The sequence below is a fragment of the Panthera onca genome, chromosome B3 (genome assembly GCF_046562875.1).
Source record: "Panthera onca isolate mPanOnc1 chromosome B3, mPanOnc1 haplotype 2, whole genome shotgun sequence".
NCBI lineage: Eukaryota > Metazoa > Chordata > Mammalia > Carnivora > Felidae > Panthera > Panthera onca.
The window spans coordinates 1742432-1765254 of record NC_138344.1 but is presented as its reverse complement, the minus strand read 5'-3'; the positions used below and the strand labels follow the sequence as shown (position 1 = coordinate 1765254).

Sequence of the window (22823 nt, the reverse complement as noted above, 5' to 3'; positions counted from 1 at the left end):
GGGCACAACGGAAGGCGCCTCGGTGCTTCTTCCTCGTGCGGGCCCCGTGGGATGGGCCGAGCACTGGGCTCAGGGGGAGCCAATCAGCTCACGCCTCCATCTGGAACCTTCCTCCCGGGGAAACTTGTGGCCGAAGATGGGCCCAGAAAAACCCCAAGGGGGCAGAGCACTGGCGCGCGGGGCTAGGGGACGAGGCGTGGCCGGGAGCGTCTCCAACGACGGACGGCTACGTGATGCCCGGGTGTCCCCGACCAGAGAGGGCAGCGGAGGCCCGGGCTCCCGGCCCCCGTCCCCGGGGCTGGGCCAGAACTCAGGTCTCTATGGAGCAGGCGGGGCTGTGGCAGGGGGCAGGGGAAAGGAAGCAGAGAGAAGGTGCCGGTACCTACGACAAGGCGGTGCTCGCTCGATTTACCTGGAACACTTCAGTCTGACCGGGCTGCTGGTGGGGGTGCTGCTCACCGCTCTGCTGCCCGTGGTGCTGGCTCTGCCACTGGGACCAGACCTCCGAGGGCCGCCCTTGGAACTGCCCGCCGCTCTGTCCGCTCTCAGCTGAAAGAGCCCACGCACAGGACACCGCCTTCAGGGCCGAGCCGCGGCTCCGTCGGACCTGCCACGGCCCAGAGGCCCCCGCGTCTGGAAGGCACGCTCCGTCCAGAGCCGGCCGCCGTCCCCTTCCGGCTTGCACCGACCCACGGGTAGCAAGTCGATGCCAACCGCCAGCACTCGGTGCAGGGGGCGGGTCCCCTCAGAGCGCACCGGCAGGGGCACCGGGGGCTCGGTCCTGGAGCCCTCCGTGCCCTCTGGAGCTTTGGTGGGGGGCGTGTCTGCGGGCTCCGGGCCCCCACCCCCACCCCGGGCCGCCCCCCTGCAGCCCCGAGAAGGGAGAAGCCATCTCTGCCGCTGCAGCCCCCGGGCTGTCCTCTGAAAAGTCTGGTTCTGCCCGAGGAAGAGTTTCGGCTCAGCGTGCCCTGCCTTCCGCCAACCTCACTGCGCTGAAGCCGCGAGGGCCTTCCACGGGGGCCCCGAGCCACGGCCCCGCTGGCTCATCCCTGAGTGTTTCCAGGTGGCGTGTGAGCAAAGGCACTGGGGCGCGGCTCAGACCCGGAGATGGGCCTCTTTGCAGGAATCGGCACGTTAATTTGTGCGGAGAGCAGCTTGTCTCCGTCTACACTTTACAACAAACACCCAATGGAAAAACCAAGCAGGAAAAACGAGCAGAAGTCGGTCTAAAATATTTTGAAGATTCAACCTAAGAGGATCAGTTTATCTGGGAGCACGCTAAAAAAAAAAAAAAAGAAACACCTCGAACGTTCTCTCTTGTAAACCATTCGGTGCCATGTTGCAGGCAATGAGCTCTCCGTCAGGCTCTGGGTAGCAGGACAGGCCCCATCCTGCCCTTTCCAGCGGCGACACTGACCACAGGCGACCCCACAAAGTGTTCAGGGGGAGGGACCGCGGTTCGGGAGGCCCCAGGACTTTGCCATCACAGTGAGTCCTTGCTGGGGTTCTGCCCGCCGTGAATCAATTCCTTCCATCTTTCCTTCCGGCTACGGCCTTAACCTTACCCCCCCCCACCCCCCATATGCTGGTCCTGAGCTCCTGCCCTGACCCCGGCTCCCTGCAGGTAGGCACCCAGGCCAGGAAGCCGGCCCCTCCTGGAGGAGCTCACGGCAGGGCAGGGAGGGGACAGAAAGGCAGGGCCACGCAGTCGGGGGCTGCCGTGACAGGGTGCGACAGTGACAAAGCCAGCTCTCGGAGGGCACCTGACCCGTCCCCGCATGCAGGAAAATCTCCCAGGGGCAGGAGCTGACGGCACAGAGCTTGGAGGCACGGTGAAGAGCGTCCCCGACGCAGGGATCCATCTGTGCAAAGACGTGGGCGTGAGGAGGGCGTGTTCTGCCCGGGGACCCAGTGGCGGCTCTGGGGATAAGGCCCTGAGTGTGACCAGCCGGAGGGCAGGCCCAGGCTCGGGTCCCCCGCTGTGCAGGTGACAGGGACCCGCGGGGGTTCGCAGGCAGGGGAGCGGCCGCACAGCCCCGTGCATCCGGGAGCCCCACCGCCCAGGGCGAGCGCACAGAGAGCAAAGGAGCCCAGATACGAGGCAGCCGCCGTGGCAACGGGTGCACGACGTGAGGGCGCCTGGCAGCGGACGCGGGGCGGAGGGGGCGCAGGTGGAGGCCGCGGACGGTCAGGACACCACACCTGCGTCCGGTGGGTGGACGCGCACAGCCCTGCTTCTCTCGGCTGCGGGATCACCTGCCCGGCCTGGGGGCCACGTCTAAGTCTCCGAGGGGTGCCTCGGGCTCCCTGTGCGACAATCCAGCTTCTCTCCCCCTCAGAGCCTCCAGGCGGGGAAGGCACGGCTGTGGGCTCTCTCCTCCGGCTCACGTCCACTCCCCTGCACCGCGTCCCTGAACGCAGCGCCCCGTCGGGTGCCAGCCTGCCTGTGGCCTCACGTCACCTCCTGGCGGGGCCGCCACTACGCTGACCCAGCCCCAGGTCACGCGTCACCGAGGGTCCCCCCAGTTCTCGATACTGGAGACTTCCGGACGTATTTGCGGAGGGAAAGAAGAACGGAAAGGAGCGGAAAGAGGGCCGAACCTCCCGTCACCCTCTCCTCCTCCTCCCATTTGAAGCGTCCCGGCCACCGTCAGCTTGTGATGAAACCCATGCACGTTCCTGCCTCAGCCCCGTGACGCCCCGCGGCGGGCCAGGCGGCAGGGGCTGAAGGCTGCAGGACGGTCGGCGTAGTTCTGCTGACGACAGACGCGGGATTTCAGAATAAACATCCTTAAACTGCCGGGAAAGAAAATGCTCCTTCTTAAACGTTCGCCACGGGAAAAGTCACTCCGTGTCACTTACTCTTCCCTCTGATCCTAAGACACGGGCCCGTTACCCACCTTTGCCACACAAGGAAACCGAAGCTCTAAGACGCCAGGGAAAGAACTGGCCCGACTCGTCCGGCTTGTGAATGCCGGAGCCCCGTTCTGACGCGGACGCCCCGTGCACTCGCTTGGTAAACCGAGCGTTTGTATCCAACACCCACCGTGCACCTGCCGCGGAGCGGAGTGCTGGGGCCACGGTGGTGACCAAGACTGGCCAGTGCCCTGGGGAGGACAGATGAGCGACCAGGCCACCAGGAGTGCCGACAGCTGCAAGGGGAGCCGGGCGGCGTCGGGGGGACGCGGAAGCCGGACCTCCCGTTGCGGGGTCTTCCCGGGGGAGGTCCCTCCCAGGCAGTGACCTGCAGGAGGGACTCACTGCCGTCCGCCAGGAGGCCCGGGGGTTGGACCTTCTTTCTTCCAGCCTCTGCCACTGAGACACCGTTTCCCGAGCCGCGCGGGTTGACGGGCAGACTCCACGATGTGCTGTGACTACAAGGCGACCCCTCCCGGGTGACGCGGGGCTGGCCGCTCCTAGCCCGCCAGCCCCGCGGTCCAAGGAGAGCGTGCTGCGGGCTGCTGCCATCCGGGCAAACGGGTGGGCTTCCAGACCAAACTTCACAACCTCGAGAAGCGCGTGGATTCCTGGGTCGTAGGAGCAACCCGCTTCTTTGAGCGGGAAGCTGGCGCCCACGTTGGCCGCACCGGTCTTCCTCAGGCCGCGTCTTTCACCGCCTCTTCTTAGTTAAGGATCTTTATACCGAGCGTCCCGGTTCCCGTGGCTGGTGTGGTTTCTGCGTCCTGCCTGGACCCGGACCGCGCCCCTCCCGCTTAGCTCCACGGGGAGGTGACGCTCGCACCTGTCGGCCCCCAGGACGTGGCTCCAGTTCCGCGTCTGGACCTCCTCGTCGGGCGGGGTGAGACCCAGGCTGAGCAGAAGCTGAAACCAGTTCTGGAAATGCAAACGCATCGGCAGCGCAGCTCAGGGCGCGTCACCAGGCCCGCGAGGGTGGGAGCGTTTTGGGCAGATGCCGGGAAACCCGGGGAGCAAACGAGCGTGTGGTTCGTAGAAGGTGCCAGAACCCAGAAGGGCCGCTCTCCCGTTCAAGGTCGGAGCTCGGTCCACAGGCCATCCTGAGGAGCCCGCCGGAGCGCTGGCCTGTTTGTGCCAGACCTTGGTCACAGCGGCCGCCAGGGGTGCCGGCCGTCAGTTCGCCTGCTCTGGCCGGTGACACAGGGCAGTCGGGACCCCGGTATCCGGCCCCGGGCAACCAGCTGAGCCGGGTACTGTGGGCAGGGGGGCTGCGGGCCTGCGAGCCCTCCGGGCCCAACCAGCAGGCCCCACGCACGGCCGTCCGGCCTGCGCCCTCAGAGGGGGCCCGGAAGCCACTCAGGTCGCACACGGGGCCCGGGGGAGTGTCCACTGCATGGCTAGACGCGGCTGGCTCATAGTCCTGGGTTCATTCGATGACTGCTGAGTCTGGCCTTAGTGGGGGCTGCTCTGTCCCTTCTCCCGCTCTCTTCCCTGCACCCCTCCCACCGTGCTCGGGACCACCCATCCTTGTTCACCAGCCCCTTGAACACCCTCTTCTCTCTGACCCTGCCCGAAGCCCGTCCCCATGGGCCCCGTGTCCCTGAAGCCCCTGGAGCAGAGCTATGGGTCTCCGACACGTTGCACATCCCCCATCCCCGCCCCGCCCCGCCTGCCCCCCAGCCCCCCACACCTGTGCTGGGGCCTCCTGCCCACACCAGCCGCTGGCCGGCCCCCGCGAGCGCCTCGTCTGGATGGTGCTGGCACCCCCCCATCAAGACCAACCCCCGTCCCAAGCTCCCCCTCAGCTTCCTGTCCCCCTCCCCAGGGCCTGGCTTCCAAGCCCGCCACGGCCCCCTCTGGGTCACCGTCAGCAAAGGAGGGACAGAGGGAAGGCCACGGGAAACCGCTCTCCACGCACCCTGCCAAGGGGGTCCCGGCCCTCTCGTTAACACAGACCAAGAGACCTCTGCAGGGACACCTATCCCCACCCGATTCTAAGGCGCCCTGAACAGCGGATCGGAAGACGCTGGTGAGCAGAGCCCGAGGGGGCCTCACCGCGCCTCAGTGTACTTCTCTGTGAAATGGGAGCCATCAGGCATCTCCCCCTTAGGGCTACCGGCAGCACTGAAGGATTCTCGCGTGCCGAGTGCCGGGCAGACAGAGCGTCCAGAGTCAGCCGCGGCCGTGACTCCCACTGGGATCGCCGAGGGCAGGAGAGCGTGAGCGCAATGCAGAGGCGTCTGCTGAGCCCGGAGCCCCGTCCGTGTGGGGCTGCTCTTGGCCGTCGAGTCGTGCAGAGGCCTCAGCCCGGGGCCTGTGTCCCTCCCGTGTCTCATCTACGTCTACAGCTCAGAGCCCGCATTTGCCAGGTGGAGATCAGAGCCCAGATCGCCAGGGCAGCGCAGGGGCCCCCGCTGTTTTTGCTGTGGCCTTGCCAGGACGAGCACCCACTCTCCCCTGACCCTCCAGACGCGGCGGCCCCCCGGGCCTGTGTCACACCGAGGCTGCTGTCCCCAGAGAGCTGCCCTGCCCGTCTCCCGGTGCCCGTGCGTCTCCCGGCCTCGATGCCGCACCGAGGGCCAGGCCTCCCGTCTCCCAGGAAGCACCGGGTGCCTGCAGGCCTGGTCTGCCCCGGCCCCTTCAGGGTGAGGCGTGTGGACCGCTCCCCAGGGGCCGGAGCCGGAGGCAGAGACCACCGGGAGGTGAGGGTGAGGGGACCAGGGTGGCTTCCGAGCTGGGTGCCCGGGGGCCTGGAAAGCAGCGGCTCGGGGCCTGTCCTTCCTGAAACGGCGCGGAACCAGCCGGCAGGGGGAGCTTGAGGCCCCACACGAGCACCTGCTCCAAGTGAACGGACGGCCGCAGAGCTGAGCTGCAGCCACGCGGCAGTGACCCCAAGAGGTTGCGAAACGCCACGCCCACGACCTCATGCCGCAGGGGCTGCGGGGCCGCGAGTGGCGGGGGTGGGAGAAGACGTGGGGCGCGGCGGACGACCCCGCGTGCGGGCGAGGGACACGGCCTCGTCCCTAAGGCCGACAGACGCGCAAAGGGGAGCTTCCGGCCTGGAATGGAAATCCCGATCAGCAGCAAGGCGCCCCGAGGGCCATGTCATTGGCTGTCACCGGTGACCGCGCTGTGAGAAGGCGGGCGGGCGTCAGCTCAGGATGCTGGGCCGGGCCCCGGGCCCCTCCCCAGCCCCTCCTGATGTGAAGCGGAGCCCCGGCCCACACCAGCCACACAAGCCACACAGCAGGAGCAAAGGCCCCCAGGACTCACACCAGAAGGAGCGGCCACTTAACCCTTTACGGCCTGAGGAGCTGGGACAGGTGTTCTCACGTGGGAGGGGGCCCCTCTTTGCATATTAACAAGAGAGAGAACATCACAGTGCCTCTTATTCACACACGACGTCTTTATACAATTGGCCATCCTCACGACTGTTCCCTGGCTGTTTGAAACCAAGGTTATGGTGTTTTTGACGTGGGGCACCTGAAACTCCTTGCCAAGGACCGAAAAGGGCTGAAACAGCTCTCAGAACGCAGCGGCACACAGGAATGTAGTCCCAGGGCCTTGGAAATGCCAGTCACCCCACAAAGCCAAGACCCAAGCAGCCAGTGTCTTAGGAATACCACCGGACCCCCAGAGCTGGACAGGAGGCGCTTGGAAACCTCCAGACCTGGTCCCAGGGCTCTGGGAGCTGGGGGCTCGGTCCCCCGAACTCGGGATGTGCAGAAAGCACTCTGCCGGCTCCCCTGGGAATTCCCGCCCTCACGCCCCACCTACCGAACCCCGGAGTCCTGCTGGCGAGACTGGAGTAGGCGTTCCCGCTGGGCGAGGACGTAGCTGGGCTGGAGAGAGGGCTGTAGGAAGAGGGGTCTGCTGGGTACGTGTGGCTCGTTCCAATCCCAAAGGGAGATGACTGAGTCTTGCCAGACTGGGAAGGGATTTGCTACAATCAGGACAAAGCAGAGAGGAGGGCGGTGTCACCAGCAGGCCCCAGGTGGGTCGCTGCCACCCCAGTGGCCGACGGTGACTCCCCATGGCCCTCCTGGCCAACTGGGCACGAGCCTGGGATCGGGCCAGCGTGTGTGGGCCCAGGAACTGCAGGACTTGGGCCCCGCGTCTCTGGGGCGGGTCTGGTTGAACCTGCCCCCAGTCCCGCAGTGAGCGGGGCTCTCGGGGCGCTGGGCTCGGCGGACTCCACAGTGGACACCCGCCTCATGGCGACTACCAGGGGGCTGGGCGTGTCCCAGGGCCGGGGGCTCCCAGCAGCCTGGCACCCGGGGCAACGCCCTCACTGAGGCCCGTACCTGTCCGGGAAAGGGCGGCCGGCTCCCTGTCCACGCCACCTGACTCTGGTTCAGCTGTCGGGAGATTTGGGACATGTTCTGGCCCGTTGACGAGGAGGACTGGATGTCATTCACACCAGGCACGTGGACCACGGAAGAGCTACGAGAGACGACATCGCTTTTGTCCCCGGGAGACCCCTCGCCCGCGACGCGGGTCCCTGGGCCTCCTGTTCAATCCCACGTGCGGCCTCTGTCCGTCCGTCTGTCTCTCCAGGGCAGCACGTCACGGGACAAAAAGGCCCCCAGCCCGTCACCGCTGCACTCTGCCTCTTTGGCCCCAGCAGAGAGCCCCCTGCTCTCTCTTCCCCGCGGCCCAGACCCCACCCGTGTGTCTCTTGCTCCCCGCAGAAGATTCTGAGGGGGCGGCTCCTTAGAAGGAAAATCAGCCCGGAGTGGATGGCTGCTCTGTGCTCTGGTTAATGTGTCCCTTAGGGGACGCCCACGGGGCTGAGGATTCAGCAAACGGGCCGCAGGCTGTCGGCTGGTTCCCAGTGAACAGAGAGCCTGTGAGTGAAAGCTTGCTGGGGGGGACGGGGGGGGGCCTCGCCCAACCCCCAGAGCACACTTCCCCGCCGCCCCCCTCACTCCTCACGACCCCCCACGCCTGCTGTGTGTGTGTCACAGGGGGCGCATCCCCACGGCCCCATGGCCCCTGCAGGCAGACGCTGCTGCCCAGAGCTTTTTCCAGCCACTCCGATTATACAATAAGCTCATTAAAGACCGGAAGGTGGCCAGAGACTGCTGTCTCCCTTCAGGCCCTTCCTCCTGGCTCCGCTCTCGGGCCAGAGCGCTGGGGGCCCAGGGGGGAGTCGGGGGAGGGGGACGGGGCTAACCACGGAAGGCTCTGGTGGGTTTTGAAGAAAGGCAGTTTACAGACCAGTAGAGAAGCGAGGGGACAACGTTACTCATGAGTTAGTCTTTCTTCTATGCCATCCGGTTCCCCTCCAGCCAGGGAGCCCCGGAGAACATCAGAGCCCTCCGGTCCTGGCCGTGACGAGGGGACATCGTTCCCGTCCCCCATAAAACACTTCGTCACTTCACACACAAGGCCCCTTTCCCAGGCGGCCTCAGAAGGCCTTTTCTGATCCCGGTTCTTTACAGGGGCCTCTCCCCCACCCCGCCACCCCCGGGAGGGGGCTGGCAGAGGAGGGCCGGCCCCGTGCCCGGCCCTCCCCAGAGGCCCCTGTCTCGGAACACACGGGCCGGGGCCAAGGCCGGCAGCACCACGGCAGGACTTGGGGTGAGGACACGCTTGGGCATGTGCAGCAAGGCCACTGTGCTAGGGCTCAGGGCCACCTCTGCCATTCGCCCCACACTCTTCCCCCTCAAACGAGCGCGGGCCCCTTAGATTTACAGGAAATTCAGCCCATTCCACAGGGTTAAGGCCTCATGAGCATCCATCCAACCCTCCCTCCTTTCCTCCCTCCCTCCCTCCCTCCATCCATCATCCCTCTTTGCCCCCCCCTCCCTCCCTTCCCTCCCTTCCTCCCTCTCTCCATCCATCATCCCTCCTTCCCCCCTCCCTCCCTCCTTCTCTCCCTCCATCCATCATCCCTCCTTCCCCCCTCCCTCCCTCCTTTCCCTCCCTTCTTCCCTCCCTCCCTCTATCCATCATCCCTCCATCTCTCCCTCCCTCCCTCCTTCCCTTCCTCTCTCCCTCCCTCCATCCATCATCCCTCCCTCCCTCCCTCCTTCTTTCCCTTCCTCCCTCCCTCCATCATCCCTCCATCCCTCCTTCCCTCCCTCCCTCCTTCCCTTCCTCCCTCTCTCCCTCCATCCATCATCCCTCCACCCCTCCGTCTTTCCCTCCCCCCCTCCATCCATCATCCCTCCATCTCTCCCTCCCTCCCTCCTTCCCTCCCTCCCTCTCTCCCTCCATCCATCATCCCTCCTTCCCCCCTCCCTCCCTCCTTTCCCTCCCTTCTTCCCTCCCCCCCTCCATCCATCATCCCTCCATCTCTCCCTCCCTCCCTCCTTCCCTTCCTCTCTCCCTCCCTCCCTCCATCATCCCTCCCTCCTTCCCTCCTTCTTTCCCTTCCTCCCTCCCTCCCTCCATCATCCCTCCATCCCTCCTTCCCTCCCTCCCTCCATCCCTTCTTCATCCACCCATCCATCCACTCCATAGATGAGCAGTGAGTAAATGCCTCCCGATGCCAGGCTCTGCACAGGGGCTGGCGCCTTCCCCTGACTCCTTTCCCACACCGCCAGCCTGCCTCTCCTCCGTAACTGCCCTCCAACTTCTGCTTCTATGACAACAGCCTCAGCCCAGCTCAGCATCCCAAGCTGGACCATCTGTCCTAAGAACCATCTCCAGCCTCACTTTCCACTCTCCCCCGACACACCGCCCCCGACTTTCTCCCAGACCCATTTCCCCAAGTCTCTCCCCTCCAGCTCCCTAGCATGGTATTCAAGGCCTCCGCGGTCCCCTCCTGTTTCCCCCAGACTCGAAGCCTCTCCCGCCACCCAGGCTTTGCTCGGCACATTCCCGAGGCCTGCGTGCCCCATCGCCCCATCGAGTGACAAGCTGACCTTGGCTTCCAGGCTCGGCTCAGGAGCCGGCCAGGCCTTCGCCGGATGTGCTACCTAGGCCTGGCCGCTCCTCACCTCTGGCCTCTGCTCCCTCCCCGCCGCCCCTTGTACAGAGGGACAGGCGGCAAGTGTCGCCAGGACTCGGTGAGCGCCTGCCCGGGCTGGGAGTGGTGCAGAGCCTGGCACGGAACTGTGGCCGTCACCGTGTGCCGAGAGCGGGGGGGGGGGGGGGCACGTAACCCCGCGGCAGGAGAGGAGTCTGGAGCCTCCTGCACTGTGCTGCGGGGAGGGGCGGCCGGCGGTGACGAAGGCTCAGGAGCAGCTGGCTCGGCCGCCTTCTTGTCCGGACCGGGGAGCCGCTCCCCAGAGCCCCGGAGCAGGCTGCATCCAGAACACCCCGCTGAAGGGCGGGCCGCGGCCACCGCGGGATCTCAGCCTGCTACCCTGGGGTCGGCTCTGAGCTGCTTCTCCAGGTCCGTCCGCGGCCCAGTGGGGAAGCGTGAGCCTGCGCCTCCTTCGTGAGGGCAGGTTCCTGGCAGGGCCCCCTCCCCCGGGGCGGTCAGTGCCACCTGCCCGGTCCCGGTCCCTGCCTGCACCTGACGCTCCCTTGGGCTCTGGCCAAGTCACCCGGTGGCCGGGCTGTATGGGGACCTCTGCCCGCCTGGGCTTGGGCCTGGGACCGTTCTCCTCGAGAGCTGGATGTTTGGTGGGTGCACGTAGGACCCACACACCCTCCTGCGGGCAGCCCGTCTCTCTTCTGGCCGTTCTTCCCAGTCCCCGACCCTCCTTCCCCAGCCGGCGATAGCAATGCATCTAATAGCAACACGTTGGGCGCTCCCGGGGCAGGACCAGAGCCACCAGAACCCCGGCCCGGCCCAGGGCCCAGAGGGCAGCAGCCCCTAACTGGTGTTTGCAGCATTCGCCGTGCACGGGGCCGAGCTCTGAGACCCAGGGCTTCCCTGTGAGGGGCATCCCCCGCCCCTGGCCCCCTCCCAGCACGTACCTGAAGGCCTTCCCCGAGTGTCCGGGGGGGAACGGGCTTCCCTGGGAGTAGATCTGCTGGGTTCCCGCCGCAGAGGCTGAAGTCATCATCTTCTTCTCCGCTAGGAAAGGCAGGGCAAGGTCACGGTCAAGGGCTCCCTGCCCTCCAGACTATAGGACGCAGGGGGCAGCCGGGGAGCAGGCGAAGGACAGGTGTCCTCGAGCAGGACGCATCCCGGCCGTCCGGCCGCACACACCTTCTCTGTGCACGAGAGCACGGGCCGTCCTCCAACACCCGGGCTGGGTCACACGCTGCCGGAGGGCGGGCCCTTCCCGAGGGTCGGGACGATGGAAAGAACCAACGGAAGGAAGCTCCTCCTCGGACAGTTTCCTCCCAAGCCCACGGAGGAAGCGCGGGGCAGTGGCCCCAACTCCCTGAGCGTGGACCCCAGCGCCGCCCTGCTTGTCACAGGCGTGGCCTTGCACCTGTGACCTGGCTCCTTTCCCTGCAGTCTCGAAACTCCCACACGTGTTATTTCCACACACCTGCCGGCCCACCCACGAGACACCGGGATAAGGGAAGTTAAAGTTAGTTACAGGGCAATTATTTCGTGCCTCGACAGACCCCTCGCCTGTACCCATCTGTGGCCTGGGAGGTGGGGGGGGGGACACGCAGAGTTGGGGGGGGGTCCCCCACTGGGCGGACATGAGCAGGGATGGACACGCGGGCTCGCGGACCTGGGGCGGAGAGGGCGGGCTTCCTTGACCACGCGCCGACTACCTCTGTGACGGGCCGATAAACCGAGGCACTGGGCAGCTTCTGGGTCCGTTTCCTTTGCTGCAGCGAAAACCCCACAGCACGGAGGGGCTTGGACTCCTACGTGGGTGCCTCTGACCGGTCCGCAGGTGGAGAGGGGCTAAAGGTTTCAGGAGACAGGTGCCCCAGGGACTTGTGACCATCCACTCAATGTAAGCTGTTATTTTCTTACGCACTTAGGGGTTTGGGTGGTTTGGGTAAATGAGAAACGCATTTTTTCCTAAGCGCTCTAAGACGTTTGTAGGGTACGAGATTATACGTGGACACAGGTATGTAAAGATGTTCGGTTTTATCATTCAGTCTTCTGCGTCCTTTTTCGCTCTGTGGCTTTGACCTGCTTGACCGCTGCAAAATCTGGCTCTGTCAGGATTTTCTCGTGTTCCTGCTTATTTTGGTTTTCCCGTGTTCCGAGGCTCATGACACATGTACCTTCACCTTCGGGTCCAGCCCGTATCTGCATCGTATCTGTAGAAGTTAGCCATCTCAGCGGGGCGCCCGGGTGGCCCAGTCGGTTAGGCATCCGACTTGGTGTCGACTCAGGTCATGACCTCACGGTTCGTGAGATCGAGCCCCGCGCGGGGCTCTGCGGGGACAGTGTGGAGCCTGCTTGGGATTCTCTGTCTCCCTCTCTCTGCCCCCGCGCCCCCAGTCTCTCTCTCTCTCTCTCTTAAAATAAATAAACTTTAAAAAAAGAAGACAACCATCTTGGCCCACGGCTCTTAGCTGCCTCCGAGGGCACCACACCCCCACTCCTCCGGGTTAAAGGGTTTCACGTCATGTCGTTTGGGCTACGGCGTATTTCGGCAGCACGTCAATCGGGAGTTGCTGGTCAGGGGCCCCTGAACACCAGCTTAGTTTATCGTTCGTGATGTTCACGCTTCCTTACCCGTTCGCTTTTTTTCTGAGTATCCTGCAATTTGCTAAAAATGTCCTCGTCTTTTCTTGTGAGACTTCCTTCCTGCTTCTCCTTTTCTCCTTTCAAGAGTGGCTATCTTTAGACCCACGGGAAGCTGGGTTTCTCCATAAACACCAGAGAAAAAAAACCAGCACGTGCCGACGGGAAACGTCTGTGTAGGACCCCCAACCCAGGATGCACCTAGATCTTTGCTGAATGGGTTCGATTCGGGTTTTTATTTACCCTTTGTGTCTTTTGTACCTTCCGACAATATTCGCGCCGACTCTCGGCGTGCCTCGTCCTTCACACTCCTGCTTTTTCAACCTGCCGCTTCCGTTCCGGTCTTCTCCATTTCGATTCATGTCGTGAACAAGCACCGTGTCTGGAGGCCGTCTTCTCGGAAGCCTAGGCAGACGGCCCGTGTCTGGGGAGTCCTTCTGCGGCTTCCGGCTGTGAGCGCAGCCTGGTGGGGGCAGCACTGCATCTCCTGCTTTCCTTCCTTCCCTTTCCTTTTTCCTGGGGGTTCGTGTCCCCTGTTCTGTCATCCTTGTGGGAAGGTGTCCGTGTTTGGGTAACATCACAACCTCACACGGATTCCCTGGGAATATCGTGGGGATCCGGTCAAACATTCCGGCTCCTCGGAGAGGAAGAGAGGCCCTTTTAGACGTGCCGTCTCTGCTCTCGTCCGCGGACGTGGAGACAGGGGTGGACGCAGCCGGCGTGTCTGGATGGCCTGTGGGAGCCAACAGCGGAGAGCCTCCTGGTGGTGCTAACGGGCGTGTTCTGTGCTGGAGACCGGAGGCCACGCCCCACCCGACGGTGGCGCTCCAGGGAGGCGGCTCGGGCACCTCCCTGCTCCTTCGCCTTTGGTCCACGGCCCAGCGGGAGGACGGCGGGGTCTCCACAGGTGTCGACGTCAGGAGGACTGGGATTTGCGCGAATGGCCCCGGCTCCTCAGTCCCATAGGACGCTGTGGGGTCCCTTCCGATCAGCGTTCCCATGCTTCCTTTGGGTGGGTCAGCTGGTTTGGAATGACAGAGATGTTTCCAGGCTGCTCATCTTAGTGGAAATCTGCCTGGGGGGCGGGGGTGGGAAGCCAAGAATGGCACGCTTCCGTCCGGGAGCAAGGCGGACACAGGCGGGCCCCCGCTGGCCGCCACCGGGTGAACCGTGGACATCCGTGTGCACGTCTATTCCAAACCCTCGAATTCAGCAGATGAGGGGTCCAGGGCCCCAGGCGGCAGGGGGAACGAGAGGCAAGGCCAGAAGTCGAGGGGTTCCATTCGGACTCCTGGACTCGGCACTCGTCCACACCAACTCCCTCGGGATGGCCGCCCCTTGACGGCCCGACGGCGGCCACACGCCCCACACCCTCGGCACGTTAGCGCTGTTCGGGAACTTACACGCACTGATTCCCGCAAACATCTCAGCAAACCGGGGGTCTCTCTCCTGGGAGAAGATGGCATCGGCCTTCTCCACGGACTTCCCCGCCTCGTGAACGCCGGCCGGGAGGTTGGGGACAGGAACCTGTTTGCACGTGAAAACACAACCACATCCAGAGTGTGAGACACAGAGCACGTGTCTGTAGCCCCGTCGGGTCCCCTCCCCCCCCCCCCCACTCGCTGGCAGTTCAGGCTGTGTGGTTTTACTGAGGTGGGGGGCTCGTATGGAGACCGGGAGGTGCGGTGTGAGCCGGGACCGCAGAGTGGCACGGATCCCTTACAGAGAGATAACCGATAATCAACCACCCTAAACACCAGAAGCGTGGACTTTAAGTCTAAGGTGGGTGACAGGCCCAGCCCCAACACACCTTGTCATTTCTCTACACGGCCGTCGGAAGCAGCGGGAGAAAAGGCAGAAGGAAGAGGAGGGACAGAGGGGAAGGGAGGAGGGAGGGAGGTTGCGTGGACAGAGTGGGGACCCGGTGTAGGGCAGGACAGACGGCCGGGAAGGGCACGGGTGACGCGGCTCAGAACTGCCTCTGTCGGCTTCCACGTCTGCTGGTCCGGTCCTTGGGCTCACTTAGAGCCCCCGCAGCTCCCAATCGCCCCGGGACACTCCCCATACGGGCAGCTCGGGCCCTACTCGGCCGCCCAGTCCTCACGTGTCCTCTACCCTCCATGGCCCAGCCCTGCAGGAGGGTCCCAGGACACCCCCAGGGTGGGACCTGCGTCTCTGCACTCGGTGGGAGGACAGAGCAACAGCACCTGCTGGGCTGAGGGCGTCAAGCTAAGGGTTGAACTTAGCCCCCGACCCTTGGCCCGGAGACAGCTCCAACTGGGAAAGAACCTTCCAGAAGTTCACCTGCGACAGGTCGTATGACGACAGCCCATCTCTCTGGTGCACCTCCAACTCTGCCTGCTGCTGCTGGAGCTGCCTGCGGAACAAGAGGTCAACAGAGTCATGACGAGGTCATGACGTGGTGGCTGTGGGGCCGAACTAGAACCTTCCCCCAACCCAGAGGGACGGCGGGTGACACCCAACGGGCCTCTAAGTGGTTTTCAATTTTTACTTGTTTTAGTTTACGACTTTTTAAAGTTTATTTTGAGAGCGCGAGCAGGGGAGGGGCAGAGAAAGAGAGAGAGAGAGGGAGAGAAGGAGAGAGTCCCACGCAGGCTCCATGGGGTCAGCACAGAGGCTGACGCGGGACTGGAACCCAAAAACTGTGAGATCGTGACCCGAGCCGACAACCAGAGTCGGACGCTTGACCAACTGACCCTCCCAGGCGCCACTTGTGATTATTTTTAAATGCCCCAAATCAAGACTCCAAGCCCTGTATTTTAAGTTTAGGTTGCCAACATTTAGGAAATGCGTTTTGGTTAATGATTTCATGTCACGCAGGGTAAGAAGACACCACGTGAAAACAAACAGTTAAGGCAAAGTTCCGATCAACACGGAAAGAAGAAACCCTTGGCCTGACAACCTGTAAGCTGGATGGGGGGGGGGGGGGTGTGTGACCTCATGTCCCCCCCTCCAGCCCTCGCACTGGACTCTCACAGCGTTACCTGACCTGACGCCCAGTACACAGAGGCTTCCCCGGGTGGTGGCCTCGCGGCCAGGACCTGACCTGACCTGATGCCCCCAGTCCCCACTCTGTGCTCTGCAGGCCCCCCCAATGCCCCGTTCGGGACAGAAAAGGACTCGTTACAGGAAATGGCTGCTTTACAAAGTTTCAGAAGGTGGAAACTGGGTTACGTTCCCGGGACAGTGAGCCCCACAGCTCAGAGCCTAACGATGGGGCAGGATGAGAGCGTCTTTTCCCAGTCCACACACGGCCAAGAACGCCAGGCGAACGTGGTTAGACTGCTGACCCGAACCACACGCCCAGGAGTCAGCCTAAGGGACACGGACAATTCAGGCACAAACGTACGTGTGACACGCACAGCACGTGTACGTTCACAGTAAGCAGGGAAACACTTTCAGCCTTAAATAAACAGAGTGAGTGCAAATTAGGACGAACCTGGAGGGCGATCAATTCTTCGACTACGAAGCGGATAACAACACAGTTAGCACGGCGGCTTGCGCAGAAAGTTCCGGCGCGGGGGAGATGCCCACGGCAGAGCTCCACACGGAGGACGCCGGTGCCCTCCGCGCGCCCCGGGGCCCTGCGCTCACCGCGACCTACGCTGAGCTCACGAAGGGAGCCGCCACCGCTCCAAGTGGGTGGTTTCTGAACTCCCTTCACGGCGGAGCGCGCCGAGGCCCCGAGACGCCAGGCATCTGCAGGAGAGAGACCGTGCCCTGGGGAGCGGGTGACGAAAGAGGGTTTGGGGCAGGGGCTATTTCACAGCGTAAGGGACACCCACCTGGGAGGTCCAGGAAGGCCTGGGCCGGCCACTGTGGGCGCCGGTGACCGGACCCGGTGGGCGAGGCCCGCCAGGAGCCCGGCCTCAGAGCCCAGTTGCCACCCCAGAGCAGGGGGGTGTCACCAAAGTCTTGCCCCACGGCCCCCCACCAGTCCCTCTACTGGCCCCCCAGCTGGAAGCTTGAGAGCAAGGAGCTCATGCTGTCCTGTCCACGGAGGCGAACGTCGGCCCGTCCCCAGCAAACAGGCCGGGCCACCAGACTGGCGGGCGGTGTAGACAGAGTGCGACTAGGTTGCCTCGGTCCACGTGCAGGCTGTTTGGGTCACACTGACCAAGAGCCCCCCCTCCCCCCGCTTAGTGACCACTTCCGCTCCTGGGGGCAGAGTCAGCAGAGGCGGTGTGGTCCACAGCCCCCCACTGAGACGGAGACGGCACAGGTCGCTGCCGGTCTGTTTCCCCCTTTTCTCTTTTTGAGAGAGAGAGAGAGAGAGAGAGCAAGCAAGGGAGGGGCAGAGGGAGGAGGGGAGAGAATCCCACGCGGGCTCTGGGCTCAGCGCAGAGCCTGATGCGGGGCTCAAGCCCGTGACTCTGGGATCATGACCTGAGCCGAAATCAAGCGTCGACGCTCAGCCGACTGAGCCACCAGGCGCCCTCTCTGCTGGGGACCCGCCGCTTCTCCAGGCAGCCTGCCCCATCGCGGAGGGAAGCAATCACAACAAGTCTGTCCCTGAAACAGCCCAGACCTACTTCCTTCCAAGTCCCATTTTGAGTTCCCATCCTCCGGCCCAAGAAACGGGACAAACTGAATTCTTCTCAGCAGCCAGACAGATGCACGTCTGAACCCCACTCACCTGCAGCCGTGCCCTTCACGTGGGCCTGGGCGTGTGTCCCCACCCCCCAACCGCCAAGGGAAGACCACGTAGAAGAGAGCCCCGTTGGGGGACCAGCGACCAGTTTATTTAGAAGCTAGCCCAGACCGGCCCCGTTCCAGGAAGCGTCCTAGACTGTCTACACCAGGCTCCGTGCTAGATCCGGGGAATGACGGGGCCAGCCCCACAGGGTCTGGGTGGTCACAGTGTGGACATTCTCCACGGGAGGACAGAGGAGTCCGCAAGCCCAGGGTGCTGACGTCAGAGGCAGGACGCGGGAAGAAAGAACATGCGGCTGGTCTCCAGACCCGGGTGCGAGAGCCCAGGGGAAAGGTGAGCCATAAAACGTGGGATTTCCCCCCAGGAGTCTGTACCTGCACCCACAACACCAGGAAACAGCAGCACTAAAATCAGGTTTTTAAACAATTGCTATTTCAGAACATGGAAAAAGAATCAATCTAACGATCCGCAGAAACACCCTAACTGTCCGTATCGCCCTACTCGTCTCTTACGGTTCTGCCAATTCACGTGCACCCTGCGGGCCCCTGGGCAGCCGGGGCCTCTCCCTGCCTGCACTGCGGTGCCCCTGCGGTCTCCCCATTTCACAGACGCACACAGAGCCTCAAGGTCTGCGTGGCCTCCCTGCGCCAGGGACGTCGGGATGCCGTCGATCACGTGTGACACTCCCCGGACAGAGCAAGCGAGCAGCCACGAGGGGGGCCGTCGGACGTCTGGGAGAACCGGGATCTGGTGAGGAGGCACGGGGGCTCCACGGGCTCGGCCGACCCGGGTGGGGCTACCAGTGCCCCCCACGGGCGGAGTGCCGTCTGCACGCCCGTGGGGAAGGACTCCGAATGCCCCTCACGGGGTCCGTGGCTGCCTCCGTCCAGAAGCAGGGGCGTGTTCTACGGAGAGGGCTCCTCGGGGCGGGACAGAAGGCAGGGGGAGCTGCTCGGCAAAGAGGAGGGACGTCCCCTGAGACAGGGCGGCGGCCTCATCAGGGCACAGGGGAAGAGGCAGGGAGGGAGGACATGAGTCCCAGGAGAGACGCTGTGGGGCCCTCTTCTCCACCAGGCTGTCTGCAGCAGGTGCGCGGGAGGGCGGGACGCAGGACGAGCCCCAGGCCGGGGCCCTAAGCTCTGCAGAGGCGAGGTGGGCCCCTTGCTCTCGCTCCCCGCTCCCGCCCCCACTCCTGCCCCCGGGACACAGGGCGGTTAAGGACCTTTCCGTGGAGTCTGCTGCTGCTGGCCGAGCCCAGCCAGAGGCAGGAACGCGGGGAGGGCCGGAGGGCTGGCGGTCGTCACTGCCCTCTGCTGCCCACGGCGAACAGCTCCCGCCGTCCCCGCCCAGGGAGGGCCGCTCTGTCCCCTTGGCTGTCAGCTCCTCCCGCCGGCGGTCTCCTCCCCTCTGTCCCCAAAGGGCTTTCAAGAGCAACACGTGGGGCCGCACCCCGCGGGGACGTGCGTCCTGTTGTGTCGGGGCAGCCGGACTCAGACCCAGAGATCACACCTCTGCGGGGGAGGGAAGGAGTCAAAAGCCCTCAACGTGACCAAGTTTACCCTATTGCAACTAGACCGTCTCAGATACGGGAGAGAATGAGGGAGCGTGCTGTTTCTGCAGCAGGATCGACTCCCGTTTGCAAGCAGGAGGCCACACGGCCCAGGGACAGAGAGGAGGTCACACGGCCTGGGGACAGAGGGCAGAAGGCCACACGGCCCGGGGACAGAGGGCAGGAGGTCACTTGGCCCGGGAACAGAGAGCAGGAGGTCACACGGCCCGGGGACAGAGAGGAGGTCACACGGCCTGGGGACAGAGTGCAGAAGGCCACACGGCCCGGGGACAGAGGGCAGGAGGTCACACGGCCCGGGGACAGAGGGCAGGAGGCCACACGGCCCGGGGACAGAGAACAGGCGGTCACACGGCCCAGGGACAGAGAGGAGGAGGTCACACGGCCCGGGGACACAGAGCAGGAGGTCACACGGCCCAGGGACAGAGGGCAGGAGGCCACACGGCCCGGGGACAGAGAGCAGGAGGTCACTTGGCCCGGGGACAGAGAGCAGGAGGTCACACAGCACGGGAAAAGAGAGCAGGAGGTCACTCGACCCGGGGACAGAGAACAGTAGGTCACATGGCCTGGGTACACAGGGCAGGAGGTCACACGGCCTGGGGACAGAGGGCAGGAGGCCATACGGCCTGGGGTCAGAGAGCAGGAGGTCACTCAGCCCGGGGACAGAGAACAGGAGGTCACACGGCCCGGGGACAGAGGGCAGGAGGCCTCACGGCCCGGGGGCAGAGAGCAGGAGGCCACACGGCCTGGGGACAGAGGGCAGGAGGTCACACGGCCTGGGGTCAGAGAGCAGGAGGTCACACGGCCCGGGGACAGAGAACAGGAGGTCACTCGGCCCGGGGACAGAGAGCAGGAGGTCACATGGCCCGGGGACAGAGAATAGGAGGTCACATGGCCCGGGGACAGAGAACAGGAGGTCACATGGCCCGGGGACAGAGAGCAGGAGGTCACTCGGCCCGGGGACAGAGAGCAGGAGGTCACATGGCCCGGGGACAGAGAATAGGAGGTCACATGGCCCGGGGACAGAGAACAGGAGGTCACTCGGCCCGGGGACAGAGAGCAGGAGGTCACATGGCCCGGGGACAGAGAATAGGAGGTCACATGGCCCGGGGACAGAGAACAGGAGGTCACATGGCCCGGGGACAGAGAGCAGGAGGTCACTTGGCCCGGGGACAGAGAGCAGGAGGTCACTCGGCCCGGGGACAGAGAACAGTAGGCCACACGGTCTGGGGCAGAGAGCAGGAGGTCACTCGGCCTGGGGACAGAAGGCAGGAGGCCACACGGCCTGGGGTCAGAGAGCAGGAGGCCACGCGGCCTGGGGACAGAGAACAGGAGGCCACACGGCCCGGGGACAGAGAGCAGGAGGTCACTCGGCCCGGGGACAGAGGGCAGGAGGCCACACGGCCTGGGGACAGAGAGCAGGAGGTCACTTGGCCCGGGGACAGAGAGCAGGAGGTCACACGGCCCGGGGACAGAGGGCAAAAGGCCACATGGCCCGGGGACAGAGGGCAGGAGGTCACACGTCCTGGGGACAGAGGACAGGAGGCCACACGGCCCGGGGATAGAGGGCAGGAGGTCACATGGCCCAGGGACAGAGAACAGTAGGCCACACGGCCCGGGGACAGAAGACAGGCGGCCACACGGCCCGGGGACAGAGGGCAGGAGGCCACACGGCCTGGGGACAGAGAACAGTAGGTCACACGGCCCGGGGTCAGAGGGCAGGAGGTCACTCAGCCTGGGGACAGAAGGCAGGAGGCCACACGGCCTGGGGTCAGAGAGCAGGAGGTCACACGACCCGGGGTCAGAGGGCAGGAGGTCACACGGCCTGGGGTCAGAGGGCAGGAGGTCACACGACCCGGGGTCAGAGGGCAGGAGGCCACACGGCCCGGGGTCAGAGGGCAGGAGACCACACGGCCCGGGGACAGAGAGGAGGTCACACGGCCCGGGGACAGAGAGCAGGAGGTCACATGGCCTGGGGTCAGAGAGCAGGAGGCCACACGGCCCGGGGACAGAGGGCAGGAGGCCACACGGCCCGGGGACAGAGAGCAGGAGGTCACTCGGCCCGGGGACAGAGAGCAGGAGGTCACACGGCCCGGGGACAGAGGGCAGGAGGTCACACGGCCCGGGGACAGAGGGCATTGAGAGCGAGTTGCTGACACCAGTCCCCCCCCCCGTCCCCTCCCCCTCCGTCCCCGTGGCTGCAGAGAAAGCCAGACAGAAGTGGGAGCAAATGCCAGGTTGTGAGGGGTTACGACGGGATGGACGGCCAAGGGGGGCTCCCGACAGAGAGCTGGGCAGAGAAAGTTCTGGAAGACCAGAAAGCCCGGGGTCTTCAATGTTCAGGAAGCGGGTGCCCGTCCGAGAGTCTCAGGAAGAGCCCGTGGCAGGGGTGGACAAGGAGTGTGGCCCACGGGAGACAGAGCATGCGCTGGGAGGGCCCCGGAGGGGGAAGGAGCGGGAGGAGAGGAGGGGACGCTGAGCCCCTCGGTCCCTCCAACGGGAGGAGGTTCGTGCACGGGCCCTGCTTCTCGGTTCACCGCCAGGCAGGAAGCAGCCGGGAGGAGCCAGCAGGACGGCTCACGCCAGGGCCCCAGAGCGGACGGCGGGCAGGTGGCAGAGGGGATCCCGCGGCCCCAACACCGTCTGCGGCAACTGAGGCGGACCCCACCCCACCGACCGGGCCCGCTCCGGCTCGCTGTCCCGCCCGCCCGCCTGCTTCACACACGCCGGCTGCACGCGGGACCCGAGGTCACCTGACAGACGTGCCGGGCGGGGGGCCACGCGGAAACCCAGGTCAGCCGCCCGGAGGGACCTCGAGCGGGTGGCCCGGCCCGGCCGGCTCCGTGCCTTGTGGGCGAGGAGCGGGGCTGAGGCTGAGGCACAGGCACGGGGTGGGGCTTCCCCGGAAGGACGCCCCGAGGGGGGCTCCGAGGGGAACGCCCCAGTCCAGGGAGCCGGCAGGGGACACAAGGGGCCAGAGCACTGAGCGAGGGAGCCAGGAGGCCACGGCCACTGCCTGGGGGCGGCATCACCGGGACGGCCGTCGGGAGCTGGAGGGGGGAGCAGACACCACCAGCTCAGTGCGGAGCCGGGGAAAATGGGACAGGGGTGCCACTGGCCAGTGCGGGCACTCAGGGACTGTTCCCCCCCTGCCAGCTCACCCCGCTCCCCTGCTGTAGTGCCCGCAGACGCTGGGACCGCCCTGGCCTTTGTTCACGCTGCTTCTTTGTCCTTGCCATTTCCTCGAGAATAACAGGGAGGAGGCATGACCTGGTCCCGGCCGGGAGCCCGGCCCCACTCACTCCCCGCAGCAACCCAGGGGAGAGGCATTATCGCCCCATTGCACAGACGGGAAAGCGAGGGCTGTGAAGTAACGTGACACCCAACTCGAGGTACAGGAAGCCGGGTGTCCAGACCGGGGCCCAGGTGTGCGTGCCAAGGCGCGTGGGGTACAGGGTGAAGCCGGGGGTGGTCCGGGGACTGCGGAGCCTTGAGCAGGAGTGTCCCTGCAGCGCCACCCCCAGCCCCCTGCCCCGGGGCCCTGGAGCTGCCAGGGTCTTAGCCTCGCTCCCCCGCCCAGCTTCAGAAGGGCCCGGAAACCAGGCACAGGCGGCCAGCACACCAGGCAGGGAACCAGGGAGGCCTGGGGAGCAGGGCACCGGAATTGAGGCCGAGAAGCAGGGCTGCCAGGAGCAGGGGACGTCCCTCGGCCTTGGAGGGAAGGGGGACGGAAGCATGGCGGTGGCAGAGGACGCAGTGAGGGGCCCACAGGGACCGACCGCCCGCTGCAGGGGCGGGGAGCCTATGGGGGGGAAAGGGCCCGGGGTAAGGTCACCAGTCCTCGACTCGGGGAGGGCACCGGGACCCAGCAGGGCTGGGGCGTGGCGAGCACGTACTTGACGTTGGTGTTGGTGCAGATGACATACTCTATCTCGTCGGAGTAGGGGTTCTGGAACGTGAAGCTGCTGGTGCGGATCAACAGCCACTCCCGGTTCTTGGTGCGGAGCCGGTACATGACCGACAGCACCTGGCCCTTCAGTTTGACCACCTGAGGAAACATTCGGAGGAGGAAGGAAGTCAGGGGGAGGCAGGGCTCAGAA

At 64.9% G+C, this 22823-nt stretch overlaps 1 protein-coding gene across 7 annotated transcripts in view; it reads right to left on the bottom strand.

The window, feature by feature from the left end:
• Positions 1-22823, bottom strand: part of ARNT2 (aryl hydrocarbon receptor nuclear translocator 2) — a 149513-nt gene that overhangs the window by 4917 nt on the left and 121773 nt on the right. For 6 of the 7 annotated variants that reach the window (XM_081795824.1, XM_078449095.2, XM_078449090.2 and 3 more), the window contains 7 exons: positions 22620-22771; positions 14786-14858; positions 13885-14008; positions 10792-10891; positions 7221-7359; positions 6694-6859; positions 413-549 (listed from right to left, as the gene is read on the bottom strand). In XM_081795824.1, the coding sequence (XP_081651950.1) occupies positions 413-549; positions 6694-6859; positions 7221-7359; positions 10792-10891; positions 13885-14008; positions 14786-14858; positions 22620-22771 (891 nt within the window). Of the gene's footprint in view, positions 1-382; positions 550-6693; positions 6860-7220; positions 7360-10791; positions 10892-13884; positions 14009-14785; positions 14859-22619; positions 22772-22823 lie in introns of all 7 variants that reach the window. The other variant, XM_078449094.2, reaches the window with a different exon arrangement.